We start from the raw sequence: 20,274 nt of genomic DNA, 5'->3' as shown, positions 1-20,274 counted from the left end.
ATCTTTAGGAACTTAATGAAAAGTTTGTAATATATTTAATTAAAAATTGTCAATGGTTGTGTAAAAAAAAACACTACTTTTAACTGGTAAAACTAGCTCTGTTCTCAGCAAACCTGTTTCAGTACATGCTGCTTTAAATGCTTATGATCTCTGCTGAGCCCGCCCCTCAGTTCTGTGGGGCGTGTCTTCACAACACACTTGGGGTATAGCCACGGGAGTGTAGTCCAGTGCGGGCAATGCTTTGTGGGTAATGCAGTCCAAACTGGAAAACGCTGGAATATAGAGCCTGGGCCTGTTTTCTTTTTTTTTTTTTTTTTTATAAATTTAGTCCTGTCCAATTCTTTTTTCCCCGATTTTCTCCCCAATCTAGTCGTGGCCAATTACTCACCGTCACTAGGAGGCTCCCACACACATCAAGGCTACTACAACCACTCAGTCGGGAGGACGAAAGCTATTCCGTGTTTCCTCCGAACCACGTGACGCGAGCCGACCGCATCTTTTCGAACTGCTCGCTCACGCACCGTTAGGGGCGGAGTAACACACTCGGAGGAAAGCGCTAGCCGCTCCTTCTGCATGCGCGAGCTCACAGACGCCCCTGATTGGCTGTAGCGCCGTGACTAATGTGGGAGCACAAGTACCTCTCGTCCCTCCCCCCTGAGAGAGCTCGGCCAATCAGCTCTCTCTGTGCCTCCGGCTATGAGAGGAAAACAGCATCACCCGGGGTTCGAACCAGCGATCTCCTGGCCCGGGGCCTGTTTTCTTAAGTAGTTTTTGGTTTGATTTAAGTACGGAACCCACTCGGAAGTTTGCAATATCGCCTGACAATGCGAAAATGAAAAAAATGGACATGCATCGACTCGATTTGTCTTTCTCATCACTGCATGGGCATGAATTAACGGGCTGTTACGCTGCCGCGAGCAACAACAACAAAAGCGGAGAAGCTTATTGAGAGAGATACAAACGCGATGTGTTTACTGATGTGTTTACATGACTTCTTAATCTTTGACCGACATCTTTATAAACCATCTAACGTAACAAAGGTAAGCATAATATAGTTTTCCGACTATGTACACAGTTTGCAACTAGACAATCACCTTAATGCATTGTTTATTATAAACGGGCGATTAGGAATTATATAGAGACGGATGTACATAGAGAAGAAGCCCAACTTTCTGGCAGAGCGCAGCAGATTTTCCTCAAGAATTTGACTGTTTTTTGCTCCATCTATTTTCATTCTACCCTAACAAATGCTTCAGTCCCTGCTGGAGAAAAATACCCCATAACAGGATATTATTACCTCCATGCTTTATTGGACTTTCACCAGACATATCATTTGGTGTTGTAGCCATTTAATAAAATTTTAGTCTCATACAGTATGACCACCTGTGTTTTTACAAAGCCATTTGTGACTGTGTATGGCCTTTCTTTAGGCACAGCTTTTTTTCTTGCAACTCCCATACAAGCCACATTTGTGATATTGTTGTCAAATGGACACAATGACCACTCTTTGTCATGGATTTCTGTAATTGCTTCCGAGTTGTTGTAGGCCGATTGGTGGCTTCTCTGACCAGAGAGGCTTTCTTTCTAGCTTTTTCATCCAGTGATGTTTGAAGTGACGTCCTGATTCAGAAAGGATCCGTGAAAGTCAAATGGCTTTGTGTGCCATTGAGAAAGTGATTAGCTTACCCTGATTGAGTTTTATGAAGTAATTTTTCTTTTTATACTACAGTGGAACCTTGGATTATGAGCATTATTTATTCCGGAAGTGGGCTTGTATTCCAAAACACTATATATATATATAAAATTTTCATATAAGAAATAATAGAAGGTCAAATTTTTCGTTTCACAGCACAAAAAAAATTAATACATAAAAATAAGTAATTCCAAAATATAAAGTAAAAATAAAACAAATTAACCTGCACTTTACCTTCAAAAAAAGTTAAAATAAATCCTGACAGATATGTGCACAAGAGAGAAAAAACATTGGCTCAGTTGTGATCACGTGGCTCTCAGTGCATGCGTGATACATGATACTCGGTACTCGTAAACCAGTGGCGGCTGCTAGCTTTTATTATTAGGCCTTCATCAATTCATTGTGCACTTTTCATGCCTTTTGTATGCCCTGTCAAAGTTACCCAGATCCCCAAAACCCACATTTGACCAAACACATCCCATTCCCTGAGAAGGTTTCGTCAAGAAGCATGGCCAACAGTACATTTTCTTTGTCACAGCGCTTCCAGTCAGCCAGTTCACCTTGTCATACCAGGAGAGCTGAAAAGACCTGTTTTTTTCCTCCTGATTTTTGCACCAGATCAATCCTGCCGTTTAATTCTAAGTCTCTCCTTGTAAGGAATGTTTTGGCAAAAACAGGTCAACAATATTAGTAACATTTGCGTCTGCCATTATGCACAGTTTGCAAGCTGGCTAGTTTCCCCTTCCACGAGCTACTTTAAATATATATACGAAATAACTTTACAATGCTTAAACAAGCAGCAAAGTCAAGAACGCTATCATATGTTTTTTTTATCTAAAGAATGATTTGTACAAACTAAAATGGTTTATATCACCAGCAAACAATACAGAGTGCAGCAGTTCTTCGTACCACTTCACCTGCAAATCCACATGGGACTGAACTCGAATCTCTGTAGCGCTGATGTATACTTAAGACATGCTTTCAATCAAAAAAGGGGTTCCGCCCTTTAAACAGCGCCTCCAATCATCATGCAGCAGCCCAGCGTCCTGGCCCGCCCACTGCTCCATTCACTCCCAGAGAAGCTGAGCTTACTTGGAAGTGACAATTTTAGTGCATTTATCCAATTACTGTCCAGCTTTTCTGCAGTGAAAAAAGCTCCTCTGTGCCTGCCCATAGAGCTCCAGTGAAGCTGGGCTTCAGGAAGGTTTAACGCGCTGTGCTGCATGGAAATGTATGACAAGAAAAACGCATCAAACAATCTACAATAAAAACCTGATTCTGAACGAGCTAGTTATGAAGTTGAACGTGTTCTAGCGCACTTTTACTAAAACCAATATAAATACGACAGTGCATATATGAGCATTTATTTTCTGACATAGTAGAGGAAGCGGAGCTTATCTTGTAGTCTTAGAGCAGCCGCCACTGTCGTAAACCAAGACTTGTTCAATTTTCAAGTCAAAATTTATTCAAAACCTTTGCTCGTCTTGTGGAACACTCGCAAACCGCGTTACTCGCAATTTGAGGTTTCACTGTATTTCTGCCATGTTGGTGTTCTATCTTTCACTTGGGTGTTAGAAGTTGCACTGAGTAAATATAGCTGTATTAAACAAAAACTGTGCCTGTCTCCATTTTGGCCTGTAAAGCATCAAAATGTGATTATTTAGGCCTCCGAGTGGCTCAGTGCTCGCCCTATCATTCGGAGATCGCTGGTTCGATCCCCGGGTGATGCTGTTACCTCTGACAGCCGGAGGTCTAAACAGAGCTGACTGGCTGAGCTCTCTCAGATGGGAGGGATGAGAGGTACTTTGTGCTCCCACATTAATCACGGCTCTACAGCCAATCAGGGGCGTCTGTGAGCTTTCCTCTGAGTAACTCCACCCCTAATGGTCGGCTGGCGTCACGCGGTTCGGAGGAAACATGTGATAGTCTTCGGCCCTCCCGACTGAATGAAGTAGCCTTAAGATGGGAGTCCCCTAGTGACGGGGAGGAATTAGCCATGACTAAATTAGGGAGAAAATTGGGAATAATAAAAAAAAAAAAAAGAGATAAAAAAAAACAAACAAAAAAAATTTCCATACCCATTTTACCTAGAAATTGAGAGGAGAGGAAACAACACTAGTCATATCATTGTGATTTTTATGAGGAATGTAGATAATTAATGCTTATTGAAAGGAGATATTGAGGCTCATCAAGGCTAACAAGAAACAAAATTTATAATCTTTTAAAAATAACCACTCTTTTTTATTTTGTCATCCAGATTGAATGTAGCTCATGACTGAGCCCAGATCTGACCTCATGCTGTAATAAAATTGCAACAGCTGCCTTATGACATTAAGACTTGACAGGAATTATCCATTAACCATTATCCATTAAGACCATAACCTTGCTTTCATGAGTGCGTTATGATAATATTCTTACATCTGAATAACTAGTTTAATTTTGCTTGCTGCACTTATATTTTCAAATTATTGAAATCAAACAGCTACTTAACAAGCTACAACTTGTTAAATCTTATATAACTTATATCTTACTGTATATAATAAATTCACTTCCTTTTTGCATTTATTTAAATATGTAAGAAATATTTTTTATAGTGAGTGTGGCTACTTTTCTCAAAAGAGGAAGTGCAAACAATAGGAAATAAAATATTTTCCTTCAATTATTAACATTACAAAGCTTTGGTAGGTGTCTGGTGTGTCTGGGTTGTGTTCAGACCTGTCATATATTGTGAAAGAACAGAAACAACAAAGAAGAGCTGTGACATTTAACCTGCAGAGTTAAATGCAGAACAAGAATCTCAATATTACAGGTTGTATTTTGTTTCGTCACCATTACATTAAAAGGCATGTTTCTCCATTTAAAGGAAGATGCCAAGATGCCAGAAACATCTGCTTTTCATGTCATAATGTAAAACTTGGCCCATGTGGGAACAAATGTAGGGTAAAAAACTCAATTGGGGGGAATTCGAGACAATATTGAATTTAGGAGCATTGTCTCAACTTAGAATGCACTTTTTTTTTTTACATCATTCATTGGTATCAAATTTTTTAATGCATCTTTTTTCCCCTGTATGTGTAACTTGAAACATTTCCCTCTTACAGGGAGATGCAGGGTCCCCAGGTCCACCAGGCCTGTCTGTAAGTATTTCTTTCACCATTTCTTAATACATGTGAGCACTTATCCATATACTCCTCTTTATAATGATTGTCTTGTAGCATTTTAATCTTGATTCATTTTATATTGTGTTGAAATATTGAAATACCTTTTTTTAGTTTTTGCATCTGAGAAATGGCTCTTAAATAAGAATGTATGACACTGTAATGCATTAATTCATCTGCCAACTCTAAGACATTATTGTGAATAATGACAATGTTTATTTTTGGTTAAATGCTGTATGCATTTAAAAAGTAAAAGTAGTTTTTTCTTAAAAGAAAACCAATTAATCTTTGTTTCTCATATATTTTACATTGCTGTTTAATTAAGCAAAATTACATTTTTATCTGATTACTCGATTAATCGATTAAACTTTTGGTAGAATACTTGATTACTAAAATATTTAATAGCTACAGCACTATTTTAAATATAGTAATATTTCAGAAATTAATGTTCACTTGACAGAAATTATATTAACATGTAAACAGTATATCACCAGAAGGAAGATTAAGGTTGATACATAAATAAAAAAAATTCTGTTATTTCTAAACATATTTCTTACTGTATGCTACTGTAACTTGAATATTTAGCAACTACTTAACTAATTTAACAAATCTGAACGTAATTTTGGTTCACAGGATTTGTGTTTCATTTGCACTCTGTATCTCTACATACTGTTGCTTTGTTAGTGTGCTCCTGGTTTTGCTCTACAATTATCACAAAGCATGAGTTTGTCTTTTTTTAATTTAAACTCAGTCAACAAATAATTTACACTAAATTGCTTATTTTAAATGCCTCGGCTGACCATGTCTTGGAAGAATCAAATAATCAGATTCAAGACATTTGGGTTTTCTGGTACAAAACACTGAAGCTACTCTGCAGAGTTACTGGCAAGAGCCCAGAGTTACAGCTCAGTCTTCATGGGGACATTTTTCTCCCTTCTCTTCTACTGTTTACATACCAGCACATACTATACCGTGTATATGTTCTGTGTATGTTCTACTCCATACTACTAACTATATCATGGTTTATAAAAAAATGTAATTAATGTGATCTTGTTTATTAATGATTAATTAATTAATGATTAATTAATTTGTTGATTAACTCAGTCTTCATTATTCTTTACTAAAATATTCCACAACCTGAACTTCCTCTTCTGTCCTCTTCTGCACCCCATGACACCAACAGGATTGGGATTCCAAATTTTCGATTGTCCATAATTCTTTATTCTATATTGTTATTTCTATTTTATAACAACAACACTTCAATAAAGAAACATTAAACCTCAATTAAGTAGTACGTGTAAAAAATATTATCTGCAGACCTTTGACAATTTCATATCTCTGTCCAATCTCACATATCTGATCTCCTCCTTATTACAGAATATAAAAGCAGGTCAAAAAGGAGACCAGGTAATTTATTTTAAATTGTCTTTGAAATACCTTAATGTTATAAAGAACACTACTTCTAGTTGATGTAATTGTAGTAGGTTCATAAAAATCCAAATAAAGCATGTCATTTAGAAATAAAAATTCTTGTCCAGAATAAGTTATGGAAAATAAAAAATATCAGAACGTTTAATTTTTTAAAAAATAATCAAAATTTTGGGTTTTTGGTAAAGATTGATTGACTGTGTGTCTGTGTGTATGTCTGTGTGTACATCTGTGTGTACATCTGTGTGTACATCTGTGTGTCATGTATGTGTGTATGTATATATTGTATGTGTGTGTATGTATGTGTACGTGTGTGTACCTGTGTGTTTCTGTAAGACAGATAGTGTGTGCGTCTATCTAACAGAGGGTTGGGTGTTATCTTTCGTTAATTTGGAATGAACTCCAAAATCTATCAATGGATGTAATCTGCTCAGTTAGAGCTATGGATATAGCATATAGCAAACATTTTAGATTTTGGTGTTTTTGGTCTTCTCTACACATTAACTGTGTTAAATCATTAGCACAGATGAAAATTCTTTTCAGTCATCCAGGTTATGTGGGAGTTGTGTGGGAGTTGAGTCATGTCAACCGGGCTACTTTCTTGTTAGATAGAAATATTTCACTACTCATCCAAGTAGCTTCTTCAGTGCATGTTCCGTTTGAAGTGTCTATTTCACAATCAAAAAGCCTCCATGCTCAATTCATTTTATGGAGGAAGAAAAAAAAGCTTGTGACCCTCAAACTATGGTTAAACCAGCTGATTTTCCTGCAAGCAGGTAAGTCTTTTAGTCAAACCTCAAACCTACATGTATCAGTTTACAGTTAACTTTTGTATGCTAACAGTGAACAATTTTTTCTGTATATTTGTAATTTTACTGTAGTAAATGTACTAGATTTTTCAATTTAATTAAGAAAGGAGGCTATTTTGATTCATTGTAATTGTAATAGTTTACTTCAAATTGTTGAACTATTAAACCCACATATCAGTTCAGAATAATCTATAAGACCTGTTGATTTAACAATAAAAATCAATAAGTTCATACCATTAAGCATTTTTAAGTAATTACTATACAAATTTAAAATATATATATGAGACCATATTTGTAATGACTTATAAAAGCTGTCAAATGTGGCTAATAGGTTAGTAGAGGCACTCTTAAACTCTTATTATAGTATGCAATGAAAGGTACATCCATATGCAGAAGATGATGACAAGATCAAAGCTGGGTCCTCCACACAGGGTACATGATTCTAATGTTCACATAACATCCTGAATGGGTGGAATATTTTTTCTTAATCAAGTCTTCTAAAAATTTAGTTGCCCATCAAATTAATGCAAATAATGAAAATTTGTTGCAAAAAAATGTATGAACCCTGTAAATATAAATAAAATGACAGAAATATTGCAAGAGATTCTCCAACATCACATTATAATTATTTAAAAAAAACTTTTTTACAGGGTCCCCCGGGTGTTGCTGGAGAAAAGGTAAGTTGCTTCTCTATTACCACATACAAGTAAAGTCATAGCAGAGCAATCAGGAATTATTTTATTACTACCATGAAATATTTGTAATGAAAATGAAATAGTAAAACTTTCTATGATCATCTTTAAACTAATAATGGCGACTAGCCAATCATAATTCTTTATTGTAACACGCTACTTACAGGCTCACACAAGCTTAACATAGTTTTATAAGTAATTCTAACTTTAAGTAACAACTTTGGTCCAATGTTGTGTTTTGGGTACATGCAAACTAATCAATGTCATGCAAACTTATGGGTTCCTGCTGTGTCTATTCATGAATGGCATAACGTCACAAGCCATATACAGTGGAACCTTGGATTGCGAGTAACGTGGTTTGCGAACGTTCTGCAAGATGAACAGAAATTTAAATAAATTTTGACGTGAAAGACGAGCAAGTCTTGGTTTACGAATACAGAGTACCATGTAGCATGCATGTGCTTCTTGTTTTGACACAAAGTGTCTTGTTACACAGCTGAACCTATGGTTTTTCTCTCTTCCGTGCTGCGGAATTGGTGGTAATCGTCTCCCCTGCTCGGTCTTCATGCTCGTCTCTTACTGGTATAATCAACATCTATGCACGCATGTGTGCGTAAAGCATCTTTTATTTTGTTCGTGTGCGAGTGTAAAAGTCAACCTTTTACATGCTTGTGTACTGTTCATCATAACACGTGTGGGCACGCGTGTAAAGGAAAAGCAAGTCTTGTTAGAGAGGTTAAAAATTAAATTTCTCTCTCTCTCTCTCTTTGTCAGCGTGCATTGCACTTTGTGTGTGAGAAGAGGGGGAGGGGAGGGTATGAATCCTCCTCTGCTCTTACTTTAGCTTCACACATACACAAATACGCACAAACACACACACAGCCTTGTGCGTGCACAAACACTAATGGAAACACTTATCTATCAGGATTTATTTTTAATTTTTTCAAATGTAAAGTGCAGGTTTATTAGTTTTATTTTTACTTCATATTTTGTATAAATTATTTTTGTGTATTTATTTTTTGGGGGGCTGTGGAATTAATAATTTAAGGTTTCATTATTTCTTATAGGGGAAATTTGCTTTGATTTACAAGTGTTTTACATACGAGCCTGCTTCTGGAATGAATTATGCTTGCATTTCAAGGTTTTACTGTATCAAGCTTTTGCTAGGTCCTGGTACTTTTTGTCACTATAGACTTACACTATTCAACATGGAAAAGGCCATTAGCACAACAGTTACAAATGCCAATCAGTCAGATTTTAACCAATAAAATAAAAAATAAAAATGTCAGCTAAGGATACAAAATGTGTCTCTCGGGTCTCACCAGGGAGAAGCTGGCTTACCTGGCCCACCTGGAGCCCCAGGAAAAGAGGGCAAAAGGGTGAGTAAACATGTGCAAATTTCTGTTTGTCAGTTTGTAACATTGTGGGGCATTGTGCTTAATGTAGCAGTCAGCAGACTTTTAAAGACAGATTATTTCAGCATACATACTGAATAATTGTTTGAGCTGGGTGTTTCTGAAGCAGTGCACATAGTTTGTACTGTAATTAAAACCCAGCTTAAAATGCCAGTTTCAAGAGTGTAAATAATGGTAAATTTCACTAGCATGCCATTATTTATGTAAAATACATTTGACAATAATCATTGTCACAAAGCAGCTTTATAGAATCCAAAAAAATATTGAAATAATAAAAAAAAATGTGAGGAACTATGTAATATCTAATTATCACTTTGTCCTCAATGAATAAGCTTAACTGTGACGAGGAAAACTCAAGAAATCTTCAGAGGGGAAGTAGACTCAGAGAACCCATCATTTGTCGATAAGTTTAGCCTTTATTCGGCACATATCAATTACTGCAAAGTTAAATTCTTTATTTATCACATATTTGATACCAAACTTTATATATATATATATAAAGTTTGGTATCAAGTGGGTGGCCGCTGATGTTGAAACAAAATAAATGTTGAACGCAATTCCCTATCTAGGAAAAGACGACAGTAGGGCGGCTGGTCAGTGGTTATCAGACACCGTTGTAATGTATTGTGGAGCCTTTCCTGGGGAAAGGTAGAAATATAACGCTCACGATTTACCAGGCAAAACAAAAACAAAAAAAATTTATGCGTTCTGAGCACAATGCATCAGGCAGTTGCAACTGATAATTGCAAAAAGAAACTGCCTGAAACAATTTCCTACTACAACAGGACTAAATTTGGCATTGATATTATGGATGAAATGGCGCAGCTGTATTTAGGAAAGAGAGTAAAGGGAGGCACCTGGCCTGTGGCTGTGTTTTACAACCTCCTAGACCTGGCGGCAATTAATGCGCATATTCTATATAAACAGTGCATGAATGTGACCATAAGCAGGAGGTAAAGGACCTATGTGCACACCAGAAAACGGAAAAGCCAGCAGGGGCACAGTTTACTAAGCTGTTTATAAGGTAGATAAATAAACTACATACCTACGCGCACACATACATACACAAACTCTTAGTGCACACATAACTGCAGACATTACAGCACAAAGTAGCAAACTGTAGTGCTGTAGGGAACAAGTGAACAATTCTTAACTTTAGCGAAAAAGGGAAGGAAAAATTATCAGTCATTACATATTGCTGGAGCGTGAAAACATTAAACTTAAAAATGTATTTATATATTTATTATAATCATTATCGGGGACGACATCATATAAATAGGACACAATAATTTACATTTCAACTTAATTTAGAAACCCTTTGTATTATATAGGCTTGCAATCTGTAAAAAATTAATAAATAAATAAAATAAATACATCTCCATACATCTTGTAAATTAATCGAATAATTTTCAATAAGTTATAAATGTTTCAATACGTTATATATTTTATAATAGTATTAGTTTTTGTTTCAATAAAACTAATAGCAACATCGAACGAAACGAGGCATAATCGTGGTGTTTGCTTCGGTTATGACATAGCATAGTTTATTATCTGCTGTGGTAGATCTGATCTGCTTTATTCAAACGCAACGTTATAAAATTAAGTAGAGCTAATTCCCTAAATCTCCTTATAAAATATCGCTGATTATTAATGCGGGAGTGAATGAATGAATGGCAAATGAATTATTCACAGGGAAATATATTATATTATATTATATTATATTATATTATATTATATTATATTATATTATATTATATTATATTATATTATATTATATTATATTATATTATATTATATTATATTATATTATATTATAGATCTTCCCACCTGGAAGTTTCTCTATCATACTGTATATCAGATTGATGGGCATGAGTCCTCATCTGTTACAATTTTTTAAGACAGCAGTTTTTTTCAGCCCAAATGTAATCAACAATATTTTTAAGAGTTTTATTGTTCTTTTTTAATGTTGTTTTGAGGTAAATGAGACAGTAATAGCTAAAATAGTAAAATAAATAGTTTAATGGTTTAATAGTTAAAAGAAATAGTTAAATATTATCGGGGAATGTTTGATTTCATGTGGGTATTATAAGATTTGTATTGAAAACGTCTAATTAAAAAGTGGCAGCTGGCACGCCTAAAAATAGATGCAGGATTATTTTTTATAGTCTAAATAAAAAGGCTTTTCTAAACTGACCATTTTGATTCATTCCAATTCACATTTCATACAAACTTAAATTATTCTTTTGACTGTGTAAAGCTGCTTTGCAGCAATAAAAATTGCTAAAAACGCCATACAAATAAAATTGAATTGAATTAAATTGAATTAAACATGGGCTATTGTTGTTGACTTTCTCCTCTTTAATTTCCTACATAGTCTAATCAGCACTTAACCACACACATAAAGTTTTCCAGAGTGCGGAGGACTAAATGAAATTTTGTACTAAATAAAAATTGTGCAGGGCCTTTTTTTCCTATTTATCCTAAGTTGTTGTTCTTTTAGTGTTACTGTGTGTGCAGTACAACATGCAAATCAGACAACATTCAAATGCAAATAATTCAGCCCTCCCCAGGTGGGCTATATACTCTCACCTATACACTCAGAGAAACTAGAATGCACCCCTCTCCACTTCAAGACCCTTATGGATCTGAGGCTCTTTTGAAGACCTGCAGTGCTTCAGGAATCTTCTGGATTCTAGATTCTAAAATTGATATTGTTACCGTTTTTAATCCCTGGAATTGTAGAAATTGAAATTTTCCTCATGATACCATAAATTGCATTGTTTTTAATCATTCTATACACAATATTTTTTTTTTGGTATTTTTATAAATATTTTTAGTCTTTCTGTTCTCAAAATGAATAACAAAATCTCCAACTAAGTTTGAGATCAGGTCAAATTTTTTTTTTGTATTGTGTTGGTAAATAGTTGATAATGAACAGAATTGACTGGAAACACTTATTTTTTGTGTGTACATTTTATGTTGTTATAAAGAACTTTAAATATGTTCGATTTGTGTCGATATTTCTGTGGTTTGGTTAGATTATCATAAATAACTGTGATACCTCCTCTACTACTCCATGGTGGCGTTGTGGTTAGCACTGTGGCCTCACACCTCTAGGGGCGAAGGTTTGATTCCCGCCTCCTGTCTGAGTTTGCACGTTCGCCCTGGGTTTGTGCACAAATTTTGCTGGGGTAGACTTAAGGCCTCAAAAAGCGCACAATGTAACATGCTATTTTAATTACTGTGGGTCAGGGTTCATAGGGCTCATCACATTAGTTGTGGGCTCCTTGTTTTCTTACAGTTAAAGTCAAACATGGTCCAAACCATGGTCTGTGCCTAATTAATAGGGTAGCCATCTTTGATAGTGTAAGTCTTTTACGAACACGTTCTTTGCCTTTATTTGCAGGTTTCTTTTTCATATAATTTTTCTTTTTGATAGGGTCGCAGAGGACCTTCAGGGGAGCGTGGTATTCCAGGACTACAGGTAAGAATCACAACTGTTTTTTTATTTTATTTGTTTTATTTTTTTTGGTGTACTGGCAAGGGTTTAAACAATTTAACAAAAGTTTAGGCTATTATGACCCCATAAAAGAAGATACCTTGCTCCAGAGGTGGGTAGAGTAGACAAAAAATGTACTCAAGTAAGAGTAGCTGTTATTTAAAATAATATTACTCAAGTAGAAGTAAAAGGTAAACATCCAAAATATTATTCGGGTAAGAGTAAAAAAGTATTATGTGAAAAAATACTCAAGTACCGAGTAACTGTTTCAATCATATTGTCTAATATTTAAAATTATATATTAATACAGTATGTGTGTATACAGTATATTTACTGCACACACACACACACACGCGCGTATATATATATATATATATATATATATATATATAATGTGTGTGTGTGTGTGTGTGTGTGTGCAGTAAATATAGTGTATACAGTGTATATTCACTGTCTGTTCTGGCAGATAGAGAAGACACTGCAGCAAGGTTACATGTGGTTATTGCTATTGTCTAACGGAGTCATGCGATTATTTTGCTGCATCTGATTGGTGAAACAGTCATGCGGTAGAATTTTTGGCGGCATGTGTAGAGTAAATGGTAGAAAAGTAATGAGTTGAGTGTAGCCAAGTGTAGCGGAGTAAGAGTAGCGTTTTATCTTCGCAAATTTACTCAAGTAAAAGTAAAAAGTATGGTGCAGTAAAACTACTCATAGAAGTACTTTTTTTTTTTCAAAAAATTACTCAAGTAAATGTAACGGAGTAAATGTAACTCATTACTACCCACCCTAGCCTTGCTCTGCAGTAGCTTCTTCTGGCTCTAGTTCTCCAACTAAACTACTGACCATGTGCATGTTCTTTAATTTCTCCCCTTAGCAAAGCAGAGCAGCTTTTCATTTGATCTGCTGAGATGTAATAGGATGGGGTTAGGATGTTGTGTCCTTTTGCCACAAAACATAGCTGAGCCTAGACCTGATCAACTGAAGCAACCTCAGATCATAACACTGCATCCAGAGGCTTGTACAGTGGGCATGCATAATGGAGGCATCGCTTCATGCATTTACCTTCCTACCCTGATGCCCATTGCTCTGTAACAGGGTCAATCTGAACTCATCAGACTACATAACCTTTTCCACTTCTATCAGTAAAATGAGTGACAGCTATTTTTGACCTGGGGAAACATGCACTGCACATGAAAGACTTAAGTAATGAAAAAATACTCTACTTGAACACAAATCTACTTTCTATTACAAGTGGCGAATCTCAAGCATGATCCTCTACATCCATGGGTGTCTTGATAATCACTTTCCCACAAAAAAGTAGCACAAATCAAATAACCAATAAAAGAAAATGTTAACAACGATAGAAGGGCACCAGAATACCCAGTGCACCATAGCTCACCTTGCATGGGGCCCAGCAAGCAAAGAGCCCAAGCCCAAGCAAAGAGCTGCAAACCCAGCTTCTGCTAACGCAAATCAGCCTGACATGAATAAGGTGGCAGCAACTGAAAGCATTAGGCATGCGGATATGGTCAAGACAATCTCCTCAATTTTAAACCATTCAGAACCGACTTTGTTAGTGCCAGAATGGCTGGTCCGAGTGTTTCTGAAAATGCTTATCCATTGGGATTTAACTAGCGTTTAGTGAGAGCCTGAAAAAAGGAAAAGTAAAAAAAAAAAAAAAAGAAAAATCCTTCTCAACAATGTTTGACTGATGGTACTTACAGTAGTTAGTAACCTAATAACCCAGTATAAGGATCTGCCCAATAAAGGAAACTTCAAAGCATTTTTGTTGTTAAAAGCATCTGTCAAATGTACTGTTTGTTAAATGTCTTGTATAACAGCTGTTTATTTATTAATTTATGTCTGTATTTATTCGTTCTTTAATTTTTTTCCCCTTAAAAATTCAGGGAGCCCCTGGATCATGTGAAGGCGAAGGCACCAAGGTAAGCTTTGTGTAAAGTGGAAGCTAACACTACATTTAGACAGCTTTCCTAAGTTTTGATTAAGGAATTGTCTGAAATATGCCCTTGCCCTTGCAGATGACTTAATTTAAAATTTGTTAAAGCAACCCCTGACAGGTTGAAACAACCCAGATCATAACTTCAGACACTTTTTACACTTTTTACAGATTACTTTTACTTTTAACCATAGCTATGATTTTTATTGTTGATTTTTTTTGTGATGCAATTTCACCAAGCAATTACTGCAAGTGATCTACATTACAGTAATTACAGTATTATATATTTTTTTATTTTTGTTTAAATTGTAATACATGCTTAAAATGATTTTCTGTGGTGCCCCACTAATAGATAAATTGGGAAAAATTGGGATGTGTATGGAATAGTGCAGTTGCAAAAACAGCAATGAATCACAGATGGATGTATAAAGCTAACACTTCTTAAAATATGTGTACATACACAATTGAAGTTTGCAGTGCAGGAGTATTTCTGATGCAATGAGGGTTGTGGTTCCATCCGCCTATTTATTTAGGAACCTCTGTAGTCCAGCAAGGAAGGAGACCAAATGTCGACCATTGGAGGCCAATGGTAAATTTTTTTTTATTTATTCCCATTTTGTCTGACCATGGTAGGACCTCCAGTCAACATTTACACACACATTCACACCTATAGGCAGTTTGAAAATGCAGGTTAGCCTAATCTGCATTTCTTTGGACTGTGGGAGGAAACCCACCAAGCACAGGGAGAACATGCATAAACTATGCACACAGACCTAACGCAGGAATCAAATCTAGAACCTAAAGAGGTTGTTCCTTTGGCACCAGTTCTCCAGATTCCTAATCTGGAAAGTCCTTTGTTCTTCCTCAGAATCTCACTCGGCCAGCTTGGATCCGGACTTCAAATTGTGAGTACATTGTAAATCAATAGAAATAAGAGTATCTCTATCATACTTAATACACTTAATGAAAAATATTTTGCCAGTTTTAAGTTACTGAAAGTGAGGTTAAAAGACAAAAACAAAGGAAAAGTGGTCAGAGCAGTCGCGACGGCAGCCGACCTCATCTTGTTCAATCAACAATTGAGAATTTATATAAACCTGGAAAACTTTACTTTGAGTTACAAAGTAAATTGAAAGACTTTACCAGGCAAAAGGAGATACTTTGTGACTGTGGCTACCCTACCAAGAATTGGTCAGCCATTATAAAATGACCCAAGAGCACAACAAAGATACATCAATGAGGTAAAGAAACAACCCCAAGTTACAGCCAAAGATTTAAAGGTATCATTGGAACTGGAACAACTGTGTTCATGAGTCTACGTAAAACATTGAACAAACAGGGTGTCCATGGCAGAGTACCATGAGGGAAGCTGCTGCGCACTAAAAAGAACATTGATGCTTGTCTGAAGTTTCCGAAAGAGCACACTCCACAATGGTATTGGCAAATTGTTTTTTTTTGTTTTTTTTGCATAAAAAAGATGAAACTAGAGCACTACATCTGGCTTAAAAAAGGGCACAGCATATCATCATGAAAACATCATCCCAACCATAAAGTATGGAGAAGGAAACTTCACTGATTAGGGGCTTTTTTCCTGCATAACAGCCTAGTCATTAAGGTATGACGAGATAAAGATGGATTCCCAAGTGTATCAAAGATTTCTTCATGATAATGTCTTTATGTTAGCTGAAACTCTGTAAAAGTTAGGTGATGCAACAGGACAATTCCCCAAAACATCGGAGCAGGTCCACAACAGAATGGCTTTTGGAGAAGCACAAAATCCATCTTTTGGAGTGGTCAGGTCAGAGCCCAGACCTCAAACCAACACGTTTTATGACAAATTAATTTAGAAAACCATGAAATTCTAAAAGGTTCACATACCTTTTCTTGCAACTGTATGTGGCTGCAGTCGATAACATAACTGTATTGAGGCAACATTGCATTCACAATCTGCCTAACTGTTATGCAAATCTCAATGCTAACTTGCCTTTTCATTCATTTCTGAGCGGCTGGTATTTAAATTCCTCTTTATGTTTGTTAATTTTTTTTTGTCAGTTTTGTTTACCGAGGCAGGATTGGTGGTATCCCATAAATAATCTTTACTTTTTTTTTTACAAGAGCAGGAAGAGCCACACAGGGTAACAAACGGTGTGTTTTTGGTTGGGCGATGCAAATATTTATTTTATTGATTCGGACTGCAATTAAATCTCTGACTGGGAGTTTGTGAGGAAGAGGGTCTGCCCCGTTGGTCTGTGCAGATTAACCTGTAACCTAGTCATGCAGCAGCTTTATCACCCCGCTTCTGCTGTCTTTACCTACACCATCCCGACGTTTCATGATGATTATTCTGCTGGGTTTCGGATCCTGGTTGCAGGATAGAGTTCATCGATTTCCTGTTTTAAGCATTTCAGATTGTCCATAATGTAAATGTTAAATGAGTTGAATGCATCACCATCATTTAATTGGCATGGACCTCACCAGGCCATAATACAGTGAACTTTAAACATCCGCTGAAGTGGTTTGCATCTTTAGAGTGGTTTGTATGAGAGCCAGCACCTCTAAGTCTGAGGCAGTTATTATAGATAGATAGACAGACAGACAGACTCACTTACTTTATTGATCCCTTTACAGCAGTGATTCCATTAGTGTGTTGCTTAATGGAGTGTCATTAGAGATTTCTTGTTTATTTTTCCGATAAAACAGTGTTTCCACTGTATGTGAAATCAGTGGGGGAAGGGTCTGTATAAGATGAGAAGGGGGAGAGATGAGCTTACTTTAGATTCACACATACACAGTGTCTGCGCGCACAAACGGAAACACTTATCTGTCGGGATTTATTTGTACTTTTATTTAAAGGTAAAGTGCAGGTTAATTTCTTTTCTTTTTTTACTTAATATTTTATGTTAATTATTTTTATACAAATAATTTGAGTTTCCATTATTTCTTATGGGAAAATAATCCAAGGTTCCACTGTGTGTATGTGTGTATTTATACATATAAATATATATATATATATATATATATATATATATATATATATATATATATATATATATATGAAAGAGCAGTTTTTGTGTCATTCGTTATTAGAAATATAATAAAGTTAAGATATAATACACTTAGTTAAATTGTTATATGCTTGCTTGACACTACAGTGGGTATATAAATAAATACCCCCTCCCCTTTAAAATAATATTTTGTTGCTTTGCAGTCTGAAATAAAGACAGACACAATTTTTTGTTTTATCCTGCAGTATTTTTTCAGGGCAACGTTTTAGCTTAGATCCTTCTACGTATTCTGCAGGATGCGGGAAATGTTTTATTAGTCTGTTGTGGCTAGTACTCTTTATAGTGCTGTGGTCTGCTGGGAGCAGCATCAGTACCTGCGATGCAGACAAGATCAATGAAATAATCCGCAAGACTGAACACATAATCAGATGAAAACTTGACAACTTGGAGACAGTGAGGGATCCCTGAACAAACTCCTGTCAATCATAGAAATTCCATCCTACCCACTACATAGGCCAATACAGAGGCAGCGTTCAGAGCATCGGAGTTCATTCTCTAAGAGACAAATCCAGCCTCGTTGTCACAAAAAATGGTTCAGGAAATCATCCCTTCCGTTTACCATTGCACTGTACAATGACTCGCCTCTACAGTATGTAACAGATGACAATAGCAACTTATATACACATCCCATTATTTACCATGATTTTACGGACACATATATACATTGACACTTTTCATTGGCAGCTTTCTCAGGAATTAATGTCTGCTCAACCCCTAGTTATACCTAGAGTCAGAGTAGAGCCAGTCCAATCTGCTGTTTAAGTGAACACCCAAGTACTTTTAGTTGTCCACAACTCTGACCCTTCACCCATGAGGAGTTCTTAAGGTCACTACCCATTTTCTAAAGCCCATACTATCTCCTTGGTTTTCATGATGTTTAGGATCAGATGGTTTCTTGTGCACCACTTCACAAAGATGTTCAGAAGTTCTCTATACTCCTGACTAATTTAATCTTTTCATATTTAAAGCTACTTAACTATACGTTAGAATGGACAGCTATTAACAATTTATTTAAGAATAAATGGAAATACAGTGTAGAAATCGGTGTGTCACAAAGAACACTAGAAATGTCTCATTTAAATTATTCTATGATGATTAGCATGACTCTAAAATTAATATGTTTAAAGGACACTTTTCTTTTCTTTAATCTTTTCCTCATCATTAGATTGAAGATGGTGAGTGATTTGATAAGAATGTCAATAAAGTATATGTTACATCCTCCTTAAATGTCCCTGTTTTGGGACAAAATGTAAAAATATTTGTTAAAAAAACGGGTATTTGTTTTATTTATCTGTACTTTTGACTTTTTCATTTTATTTTAAGTTAATGTAATTTAATTTAGTAATGTACAGATGTTTCTGTTATTTAATTTTGTACAATTTTGTTTTAATTTGAAAACATCGTTCATTTCTAGGTGCTAGATTGCATTGTATACTATATCTCAGTTAATAAAATGTCAGCATTATTAATAATGTGGGTGCATTTTTCATGATAACAAACAAGTTGAGTCATACCACTTGTTTATCGTACCGCAATCGTAAATCGCAATTTTGATAATCGCAATGTGCTTTTTTTCTAAAATCGTGCAGCCCTAATTCCAAGGATTAAAAAGGGTAGCAATTTTACCTTTAGAATCTAGAATTCAGAAGATTAAATTTACACAAATTTAAAAAGAGGCCTTAATCACTGAAAGTTTTCAGAAGAATCTCAGATCCAAGAGGTTTTTAAAGTGGGAAGGGGTGCATTTCAGTTTCTCTAAATGTATAGGTGAGAAGAGCTGATTCACACCTGGCGAGGGTGAATAATTTGCATTTGAATTTTGTCTGACATTGTAAAGCACACAAAGTAACACTAAAAGAACAACAACCCAGGATAAATAGGAATAAGAGACCCTGATTATACTGCATAAGTATTATTAAGTACAACAAAGTTCCTCCGGGCTCTGGAAAACTAAAAAAGGAAATTAAAAAGGAGGATTTTCATTTAGACAATAAAAAAATTAACCTGCGTCTATTTTTAAGTGTGCCAGCTGCCACTTTTTAGTGAGAAGTTTTCAATACAAATCCTATAATGCCCACATGACATCAAACATTACCCTTGTTAATATTTTAACTATTAATTTTACTATTTTAGCTATTACTGTTTATTTACTTCAAAATATTAAAACAAGAACAATAAAAGGTTATTTAAATATTGTTGACTACATTTGGACCGTGTAACGGGTTCGACCCTAAGTACAGGTTCTGCTTCCGTCCGCTCGCGCTGACTCTGCTCTCCACAGATGACCGGATCGGCCCCTCCTAGCTCTCGCTTCTATAAAGTCCCTGGGGCGCGTTCCATTTGCCCCGCTGGCATGCCGCACTTCCACGTTGTTGCGTGCGCGTTTCACTCACACAGCGTAGTAAAATCTACTGTAACCCAACAGACCCCGTGTATTTTATATCGCAGGGTGCAAGCCCGGAATCATTACCAAGGATAGCTCACCAGCCGTGCCTAATTCCGCCCTAACCCCGCTCCTTCGCATATCTGAAGGGGAGGCTGCCTAACTAGTGAGCGAG

The 20,274-nt window shown here is 35.9% G+C and overlaps 1 protein-coding gene across 4 annotated transcripts in view; it reads left to right on the top strand.

Annotated features, from left to right (window-relative positions):
- Positions 1-20,274, top strand: part of LOC128508598 (collagen alpha-1(XIX) chain-like) — a 249,937-nt gene that overhangs the window by 36,902 nt on the left and 192,761 nt on the right. For all 4 annotated transcript variants that reach the window (XM_053479992.1, XM_053479990.1, XM_053479991.1 and 1 more), the window contains exons 15-20: positions 4,795-4,830; positions 6,229-6,258; positions 7,739-7,765; positions 9,106-9,159; positions 12,635-12,679; positions 14,602-14,637. In XM_053479992.1, coding sequence (XP_053335967.1) covers positions 4,795-4,830; positions 6,229-6,258; positions 7,739-7,765; positions 9,106-9,159; positions 12,635-12,679; positions 14,602-14,637 — 228 coding nt within the window. The remainder of the gene's footprint in view (positions 1-4,794; positions 4,831-6,228; positions 6,259-7,738; positions 7,766-9,105; positions 9,160-12,634; positions 12,680-14,601; positions 14,638-20,274) is intronic.

This window comes from Clarias gariepinus, chromosome 20 (genome assembly GCF_024256425.1).
Source record: "Clarias gariepinus isolate MV-2021 ecotype Netherlands chromosome 20, CGAR_prim_01v2, whole genome shotgun sequence".
Taxonomy (NCBI): Eukaryota; Metazoa; Chordata; class Actinopteri; order Siluriformes; family Clariidae; genus Clarias; species Clarias gariepinus.
Note: the sequence above shows the minus strand (reverse complement) of the source record. Positions and strands in the feature narration are given on the sequence as shown.